We start from the raw sequence: 10,817 nt of genomic DNA on the forward strand, positions 1-10,817 counted from the left end.
TGGGGTCTTCTTACAAAAGCAAAAATTCCGACTTTAAAAAGGTTATCGGACACTGCCCGATGTCATGCTAAAAATATGCTTTTATATGGTTTTATCACTATTAAGCAAGTTTTGGAAGACATTCTCCAAATAGTAAAAAACTGATGGAATCTTCTAAAGAAATGTCCGGTATGTTGCCTACAAGCGGATACCAGAAACTCCGATTCATGAACCGTTTGATTCATAGATCTCAGAGTCGGCGTTTATCTCTTCATTACCGCTATATTTCTTTCCCTTCTATTAGAGATGAGAACAGTAAAAACCCGTAAGGGCGTTGAAAGCAAACATGCATTTCTGACATAAGTTTCGAGTCGTTCTATTGAGAGCTTTCGTGGCACCCACGTTGCACAGGATATTTTCCTTAACGACGGACTTACATATATGATCCGCAAGCATTTTAGAGAAATACGATAGCGATTGGAACTTGTTGAAAAATTCAAGACTCGCCACTGTTAGTTAATGGTAATGATCTTTGTGAAACCTAGCGATGCTCTTCACTTCTCTCTCACTCTAGACTGGGGAACTCGTACATACTCGTATATACACTACCATGTACAAGAAGTGGTACACTTAGTTGATCAATACACATACACTAGGAGAATGGGTTGATCACTTCGTGACTTCGTGATTGACTTCAGAATTGGGGAAGTGATGAACGCTGTGGAATCAGTTTTGGTGCAAGAGTTTGTGTTAGTGTTGGTGAGAATGATGACGTCTTTTGGCAGTGCAGTAATTAAAAAAATAAAAACAGTTTTGATAATTCCTCAATTAAATAAATTCTTTTTTAAAGTTTTATATATTATGGTAAATATTGCCATTGATCCGCTAGTTCTTTTTCTCTAATTTGGAATTAAATGTGAAATGTTTCGAGAAATGAGTATAACATATGAAAGGTAATAAGATCCTTAGATTATGGTTAATTACATAAGGATTAGTCATTTAAAATAAAATTTCACTTTAATAATCGTTTTTATGTATCTTATTTTTATTTCATTAAGCTTGATACATTTTTTTTTTTGGTTTGAATGCCGTCTAATTCTCCACTACTTGTATATAAGCCTTAACTGTGGCCTTATAGTCGTTGTAGGCTGCAACGGAAATTTTGAGCAAGTAATCACCCGTCGGCACAGGAAGTAATTGCATTTGCTCAGTTTTCAAAACCATATCCTTGACAATAATATCATGCTGGAATTTATATTTACAAAAATAGCATTAGAATTATTTTTTTTACATTTTTATAGCACAGCACTTACGTCGAATGGGCAAGTGTGATTGATGTTTGAATAGATCTCTATGGTGTCCATCAACAATTTGCCAAAAGGTACACGTTTTTTATTTTTCAGAAAACTACAAAAGTCCACGGTTATGTTAAACATGAAGGGGCGATAACCATTCGCCTTTCTATAAACATCCAGGTTAACGGTGACATTATTCACTGGCACTTGGAAAAGTTGAACATGTAAGGAAAGTGAAACAGTGTTGCGAGACAAAGCTTTAAGACTGCATTGTCGGAAATCTGCGAAAGGTTTATCGTAGTTCACACAATTCAAATTTGTAAATTTTATATATGCGATAATCGTTGACAATTGAATGAGGATATAGAATCCAGTAATAACTACAAGAGAGGTTCTCAACTTCATTTTGTAAGCGTATAACTCAACTAAACGATTCTTTCGCTTCAAAATTCCTGCAGAGTATCGTGTTCACAATTGATTTTTGACATGATTGCTTTTAATACATACTTAAATGATGTAATTGCATATTATAATTCATATGCAAGATTCATTTGATCACTTATTTTGATAAGAAAATTTAGTCATGTGAAAAAGTACTTCTAATATTAATCAATTATAAATATGCCACACTAAATATAAAGTATTTGTGCAAAGATTTGTTCCGATATCGACAATGGTGCCAAATTTGTATTATGTAAAAAGAATGAAACATATATATTTCAAAATTCTGATATATAGAGAGTTGGCGCGGTTGAGAACCAACTCTGAGAGTTTGGTTTATAAAAATTTGGAGGTTTGCAAGATATTATATAACAAGTAAGGAAGGGCTAAGCTCGGATGTAACAATTTACACAAATTTACCCATAAATTCGGCATAAAGTTTAATATAATAACGAAAATCGTCATATATAGTTATATAACCAAGACCAATTTTGCTTAGATATCTCACATATTAACCAATACACACATACTTATATGCGGAATAAAGCAAACCGTATTTTTGAAAAACTTATAATTAGGTATATGGGAGCTAGGAGATGTTATGACCCGATTATAATAATTTTTGGAACAGAGACACACTATTAGAAGAAAACAAGTTCCTCTGAATTACATTAAATTATGTAGGAGATTTACCCTAACCTAACCTACCCTTAGGCGGTGAGTTCAACATGTTCGATATCTGGGGCCTTGAAAAGTTATAGTCCGATTTCGAAATGAAACCAGAGGTGATATACACTATTTGTGTAAAGTTTTATTCCGCTATCTTCATTGGTTCCTTATGTATACATGATAAGGTGAAGGAATCAGATGGAATTCAAAATTGAGTTATAAGGAAAGTAGTCGTGGTTGTGAACCGATTTCGCCCATTTTTTATCCGTGTTATCAGGGTGTCAAGAAAATATTATATACCGAATTTCATTGAAATCTGTCAAGTAGTTCCTGGTTCCTGGTTTTTAACCCATAAGTGGGCGATGCCACGGCCTTTTTCCATTTTGTAAAAAAATCTGAGTTCAGCTTCTCTCTGCTAATTCTTCTGTAAAGTTTTGTGTTTCTGTCATTTTTCGTTAGTGAGTTAACTCACTTTTAATAATTTTCATCCTAACTTTTGTATGGAAGGTGGGCGTTTTTATTTAACCGATTTCAACTACTTTCAAGGTGTGTGGTGGGCTACGTAAGGGAATCGACTGCATAAAGTTTGGTTTATATAGCTTCATTGGTTTGCGAGATATAAACAAATAACCGATTTGAGGGCGGAGCCACGTCCACTTCCCCAAAAATTTACATCCAAATATGCTCCTTCCTAGTGTGATCCTTTATTCCAAATTTTACAATTATAACTTTATTTATGGCTTAGTTATGACCCTTTATGTGTTTTTGGTTTTCGCCATTTTGTGGGCGTGGTAATGGTCCGAGTTTGCACATTTTCGAAAGCAACCCTCTCATGGTCCCGAGGAACATGTGTTTGAGGTTTGATTAAGATATCTCAATTTTTACTCAAGTTATCGCTTGCACGGTCCATCCACTCGTCTTCCTGATCATTTATAAATAACCCCATATTTAACTCTTTTATTTCTTGGTGACACAAACAACCGTAATGTGAACAAAACTATAACACTCTCTTTAGCAACTTTGTTGCGCCTACTTTCTATCTTTGTGCTGGCTTTTTGTTTTATCAATGTGTAAACATTTTTACTCACGATATTTCTTTCAGGGGCAAACGGAAGGACGTCGTAAGTAACACGTCTACTTATATGTAGGTGTTACATATAAGCATTATATGGACAAAACTATTATATAACAAGTGAATTAAAAACATGAAAAAATTGCATCTATGGCGATAGGGAAAAAATCTATATTGGAGTAAATGACTGCATTGATAACTATTCTCTCAGCTAAAGAGTTTTATCTCACAACACGGTTCTTAGAACTTCATATTTTCAAATAATTTTGAATAATTTCATTCCTCTAATATTTGTATATATATATCGGTCCTATATTTCCAAATATTGTAGAATCCCATCGTAATACGAAGAAGATATTCACCAGTTGGAATGGGTAGTGATTGAAGATGTTTAGTCTTGAGCACCATATCCTTGAAGATCCAGTCATGCTGCAAAAGTAGTAATTTATTGTAAACAAAGCATTTAAAAATTTGATTACATGAAATCTTACATTGAACGGACAAGAGTGGTTCAGATTTGAGTTTAATTCCACCACATCCATTACCAACTTGGCAAATGGTATTCGCTTTTTGTTTTTATAAAACTGACAAAAATTCGCAGTTATATTAAACATGAAAGGACGAAAGCCATTCGCTTTTTTATAAACATCCAAATTAACTGTAAGATTATTCACGGGCAATTGGAAAAAATGTATGTGTATGGAAAGCGCAACTGTATTGCGAGACAAAGCTTTAAGCTTGCATTCTCGGAATTCCAGGAAGCTTTTGTCGTAAGACACACACTTCAAATTCGTAAACTTTATATATGCGATAATCGTTGATAATTGAATGAGGATATAGAATCCGGTAATAACTGCTAGAGTGGTTCCCAACTTCATTTTGTTAGATCAAAATTCAACTAAACGTCTCTTCGAAACTTCAACAATCCTGCAGCGTATCGTGTTATGTTTTAATTTTTGACATGAACACTTTTAATGCATATTTAAATGATGTAATTGGATAGTATAATTGATATGGAAAATTCATTTGATCACTTATTTTGATAGTAAAATATATTAACTATATTAACTAATTTTAAACAAGTAAGGAAGGGCTAAATGTGGGTGCTGCCGAACATTTCAATGTTTCGAGATTTGTTTAGAACTACCCCGTTCATCTACAAATTCACCAATGCGAACTGAAACTCTATTCGCAACCTCAACCGGTCATGACTATATTCTTCTCATATTTGGAGCGGAATTTATTGATATAGTTTTATTAAAATAACAAATAATTTGACCCATATATTCGGCATAAAGTCCAATAGAATAACGAAAATCATCATACATATATAGATATAAGGGTTGAGGTAATTCTTTAACCGATTTATAAGTTATTAAGCCCATCGCATTTTTGAAAATCCTATAATTAGCTATTACAACGTTTATGCTTCATTTCTACTCGGTTAGTTTATACACCGGTAAGTTCAATCCACATGCATAAAAACTTTTTCACCACGAGTTAAATGATCTACTCCGACAGAATATACACATTTTTTTTCCTATGTAGACGTTTTAACTCGGGTGCATAAACGGATTTAGAGTTAAGTTGAATGTAAAATCAGCTGATTTTTGTGCCGGTATATATTGTTTTGATAAATTGCATATAAAGGGTCCCGTATTGCTAATTTTTCGCTAAAAATTTAGTTATTTGACACAAATTATCTAAATTTATAATATTTTCTTCCATACTTCAATTTCTCAGCTCAATAAAAGTCAATGTGAAGAACTTGAATAAAAGATATATAAAACAAGTAAGGAAGGGCTAAGTTCGGGTGTAACCGAACATTTTATACTCTCGCAATTTATTTATTTAACTTTATTTATAATACACAATTTGGCCCACATATTCGTCATATATATTGTATAAAGTCCATTGAAAGTTGGAAACCATAATATTATGGTCCGATTTCGGCGATTTTTAGAATGGGGCTGCCACACTATAAACATGGTACTTTCACGCCCACTTAAAACAAAAGTTATATACAAATGTGCCCCTCCCTAATGCGATCCTTTGTTACAAATTTTATTTTCATAACTTTATTTATGGCTTAGGTATGACACTTTATGTGTTTTCGGTTTTCCATTTTGTGGGCTTGACAGTGGACCGATTCGAAAGCAACCTCCTAAGGGTGCCAAGGAATATGTGTTCCAAGTTTCATTAAGATATCTCAATTTTTACTCAAGTTATCGCTTGCACGGACGGACGGACGGACAGACATTCGGATTTCAAATCCACTCGTCTTCCTGATCATTTATATATAACCCCATATTTAACTCTTTTATTTCTGGGTGATACAAACAACCGTTATGTGTACAAAACTATAATACTCTGTGCACCATGTTACGAGAGTATACAAATTATTTATTCAAATGATATTTTTGTTAAAATAAATTGCATGATATTATTGTCAAGGATTTGGTTTTGAAAACTGAACAAATGCAATTACTTCTTGTGCCGACGGTTGTGATTCTCGCTCAAAATTTCCGTTGCGGCCTATAACGAATACAAGAATACATTAAACGCTTATATACAAGTAGTAGAGCATTATACAGTTTTTTACATTGGAGACATGTTAGACACATCGTCGTTAATCAAAATGTTCTGGTAAGGTAGATGCGTTTTTTAACGCTCAGCGTTAACGTCGATGCGCCATCCCAAAGAGGCAAATTTACGTCATATATCGAAATGCTTACTTGAATTGTTGTTCTGAAATTTTATTGTACAGAGAAACTTCGTTTTTCGCAGTCGCTGCTGCTTTTATTTAGGGAATGCAGTTACTGTTCTCGCATAGAGAACTATGGCGGTAATGAAGAGATAATAGCCAAGCTTGAGGTCTATGGACATATCGGTTTATGAATTAGGGATTGTGGTAGTCGCGACTTGCTGGAACTGCAAGCAATTTACCAACGAAAAATGCACTTTAATGATTGCAAAGAATGTTGCCAGAATCTATAAGTTTGAATATTTGACTTTTCAAATACAGTGCGATTAACATAAATAAAATTACCGATCGATCGTCCAAGTCAATTAAATTTGTGACACTGAATTTGTTTTCTGAAAGCACATTATTGTTAATGAGTATATATTTTTTTTTAAACAAAAGGTAGAGGGGTCAATTATCACAAAAGCCGCTTTGAACACAAATTATTAAAATTTCATTGATGACAGTGGTAGTGTGGTCTGATTTCAAAAGTCTCTATTTTTATATTCTCGCAATAAAGTTGCAAAGAGAGTATTATAGTTTTCTTCACATAACGGTTGTTTGAAAGTCATAAAACTAAATGAGTTAGATATAGGGTTATATATATCAAAATGATCATGCTGACGAGACGAGTAAGATATCTTGACGAAACTTATTACACATGTTACTTGGGATTGTGGGAGGGTTGCTATTGAAAATTTGCAAAATCAATGTCACGTCCACTCCACAAAATGGGTAAAACCGAAAACCCATAAAGTGCAATAACTATGCCATAAACAAAGTTATGAAAGTAAAATTTAGCACAAGGGACCGTACCAGGAATGGGCATATTTGGATGTAATTTTTTTAAGTGGACATGACCCCGCCTCAATTAGGTTCTCTGTATATATCTCACAAACCAATAAAGCTATATAAATCAAACTTTCTGCAGTCACTGCCCTCACTTACCTAGGGTTGCAAACATCGTGAAATGAAACATCGATGGTTCGATGTATCGATGTTTCTTCAAAACCCATCGAAATCAAAAACATCGAAACATCGATGTATTTTTTAACTTTTTTTAAATTTAGTGTGAAAAGCAAAGGGATACAGAAGCAGAATCATAAATAAATGAAATGTAGTACGTCTTAAGTTGATACATTTTATTTCACTTAGCATTATATGTCTGTTAAAGTTTTTTCTCAATAAATAGCAGAATTTCAAAACAACGACATGGAATGTTTGTTTCACTGTCATTTCTTTTCGATTTTACTTCTGCGTGATAGTTGCACTGGATTTAGAAAACGGTCGTTTACTCGGCACTGAAGTGGCCACAATGTGTAAATATTAATAAGCCTATTTATACAACTCCGGAAATACGGTATTCATGTCAACCCAAACTCTATTGGCTTCTGAATGGTAGGGGTAACAGCCGAGATACACTTTCTCTTCAGCCTTCCGTCCCTGTAATTTTAGATAAATTTGACAGCTCAGTATTTATTTTACCTTACATTTCACCTTTTGGTGGACCAAATGTTTATTATATAGCCTACGCCAGAATTAAATTGTATAAATAAATCATAAAAGTAACCGCAGTATTGTCCAAACGCTCATTCTTTTAACGAGTTCTTCGTATTTTACAAAAATCGAATTCGAATGTAATAAAGCGTATCCAAATAGAGGGTTTCGAGTTAATCATCGAAAAAGGTTAAGGTATAAAGCATCGACATAAAACATCGTTGAAAGGGACATCGATGCATCGATATTTTTAGATTCGAGACATCGATGGCTAACATCGATGCTTTTTGACGAAAACACACACGATCTTCGCCTTTCCTTACCTGTTCAAAAAAAGATCATGCTGCAAGTAAAATACATACATGCATTATCAAACATAAAAAAGTGTTTACAGTTAACCTACATCATATAGACAGGTGTGATTAAGATAAATATTACGCTCCAAATATCTGAAGAATATATCCATGAGTGGTTGACATTGCGGATAGCGTTTCACCTCGCAAAAGTCCTTGATGAATTTGTAGATATATGCTGCCACATTTAGTCCTTCCTTATTTGTTTAAAATTAGTTAATATAAAGATTACTTATTTTTCTTATCAAAATAAGTGATCAAATGAATCTTGCATGTCGATTATAGTAGGCAATTACATCATTTAAGTACACGATAAAAGCAATCATATCAAAAACTGTAAGATTATTGAAGTATCGAAGAGACGCTTAGTTGAATTGTGATCTAACAAAATGAAGTTGGGAATCACTCTAGCAGTTATTACCGGATTCTATATCCTCATTCAATTGTCAACGATTATCGCATATATAAAGTTTACGAATTTGAAGTGTGTGTCCTACGACAAAAGCTTCGTGGAATTCGGAGAATGCAAGCTTAAAGCTTTGTCTCGCAATACAGTTGCGCTTTCATCACACATACATTTTTTCCAATTGCCCGTGAATAATCTTACAGTTAATTTGGATGTTTATAAAAAAGCGAATGGCTTTCGTCCTTTCCTGTTTAATATAACAGGTAATTTTTGTCAGTTCTATAAAAACAAAAATCGAATACCATTTGGAAAGTTGTTAATGGATACAATCGAATTATACTCAAATGTGAACCACTCTTGCCCGTTCAACGTAAGATTTCATGTCATTAAATTAGTTAATATTTTATTTATTTTTTTATTAGTTAATATTTAATATTTCACTGAATTATTTAATTTCTAGCATGACTTTATCTTCAAGGATATGGTGCTCAAGACTGAACATCTTCAATCACTACCCGTGCCAACTGGCGAATATCTTTTTCGAATTTCGGTTGGATTCTACAATGTTTGGAAATATAAGATCGATACATATGTGCAACAGGTAGAGGAATAATAATAATGTCAAGCCCTATACAAAGTTTATGCTGAGAACTACAACAGGCGACGACCAAATCCTACATCCGAAAAACTATCTAACCATAAATAAATCGAAATAAGAATTGCCAGGTTATAAAATGTTCGATTACCTCTGAACTTAGCCTTTTACACCTCTAAAAACAAATGGAATATACCTTTTCGAGTCCCAGATACTGAAGCTCAACGGAATTGCATTCATATATAGCATATATCTAATGCTTTGTTTTGTGTAATGTAATGTGGTTTTGTGCCGATAATAAGTGAAATCCCTCATATAGACATAGATCATGTTTGATATTCTAGAGTACTTTAAACATCGATTAAACGTTGAATTAGAGCTAAGTTCGGGGATAAACGAACATTTTATGCTCTCGCAATTTATTTATTTAATTTTATTTCCATCTGCATTTCTTCAAAATATCTAAGAGACTTGCCTATATTTTATGTAAAAAAGGTTAGAAAGATTAGCCACATTATAAATGCAGTATTTGTGCAAAGTTCTGTTCTTCGCTATTGCTTACTTTATATATTGCAAAGTAAACGATTCAGATCGTCTTTAAAGTTCTGGTATATGGGAAGAGGCGCTTGGCCTATTTTCATAACATAGCATTGGGATAACAGAATCTCTACTGATGTGGGCTGTTCTTAGCGTTAAATAAGTCTCCCATTTGCCTTGTCTCGAGTCATATGAAAGCACAAATATATATGGAATTGCTGAACAGTGAACTTATCACGTTTGCTGAGGAATATCATGGCAACAACTAGGTGTTCCAGACGAATAACGTGCTTATCTACGTCGCAGGGCTTACTAAACCCTTTTGTGAGTCCCGTAATATTCCGTAACTGGTGTCCGGCAATAAGTCCTGACCATAGAGCATTTATGGGTCATACTTTCCGCAATTTTTTTTTAAGCTGAACAAAGCAGTATGACAGCTAAAACAAGCCATTGAGGAGGAAAGTTTCAGTAAGTATTTGTTCTTCACTAGTTCTTACTTTATATATTGTAAAGTAAACGATTCAGATCAAGGTCTTCAAAGTTCTGGTATATAGGAAGTAGGCGTGATTGTGAACCGATTTGGCCTATTTTCACAACATATCATTGGAATGTAAGGAAACTATTATAAACCGAATTTCATTGAAATTGGTCGAGTAGTTTCGGTGGGCGGAACCACTCCCATTTAATATTTTGTATACCATTTTAAGTGCAGCTCTTCTGTACCTTCTTTATAATGAAATATAAGGATTCTGTTGGTTTTCCTTACTGAATTAAATAAATTACTGAATAAATTTTTGTATGGGAGGTGGATGTGATTATAATCCGATTTCCTGCATTTTTGGACTGTATAAGGAAATTACTGAAAAAAGGACTCCTGAGTTTCGTTGATATAGCTGTAGTAGTTTACGAGATATATACAACAATTTTAGTATGGTGCGGGGTCACGCCCACTTTCCCGAACAAATTGCATCCAAATATGCCCCTTTCTAAAACAATTCTTTGTACCTCAATTTATACTCAAGTTACAGCTTGCACGGACGGACAGACGGACGGACGGACTGGCAGACATACGGATTTGAACTTTACTCGACACCCTGATCATGAAGAGATAAATTCATGTTTAATGATTTCAAGAATTGTGGTACTCCCTATGTCAGGCGCGGGGCTAACAGTATCAAAACACAACAAAGTGAAACGTGATGGATTATCGGCCATTGTATGGGGGTGCTT

The 10,817-nt window shown here is 34.0% G+C and overlaps 1 protein-coding gene across 1 annotated transcript; it reads right to left on the minus strand.

Moving 5' to 3' along the window:
• Positions 1-1,071: 1,071 nt before the first annotated feature.
• On the minus strand, positions 1,072-2,445 carry LOC105214601 (uncharacterized). The gene is made up of 3 exons (XM_054229123.1): positions 2,424-2,445; positions 1,293-1,555; positions 1,072-1,224 (listed from the first exon to the last, which is right to left on the minus strand). The coding sequence occupies exons 1-3, from the start codon at positions 2,443-2,445 to the stop codon at positions 1,072-1,074; spliced, it is 438 nt and encodes a 145-aa protein (XP_054085098.1).
• Between the last annotated feature and the right edge of the window lie 8,372 nt (positions 2,446-10,817).

Source organism: Zeugodacus cucurbitae, chromosome 4 (genome assembly GCF_028554725.1).
Source record: "Zeugodacus cucurbitae isolate PBARC_wt_2022May chromosome 4, idZeuCucr1.2, whole genome shotgun sequence".
Classification (NCBI taxonomy): domain Eukaryota; kingdom Metazoa; phylum Arthropoda; class Insecta; order Diptera; family Tephritidae; genus Zeugodacus; species Zeugodacus cucurbitae.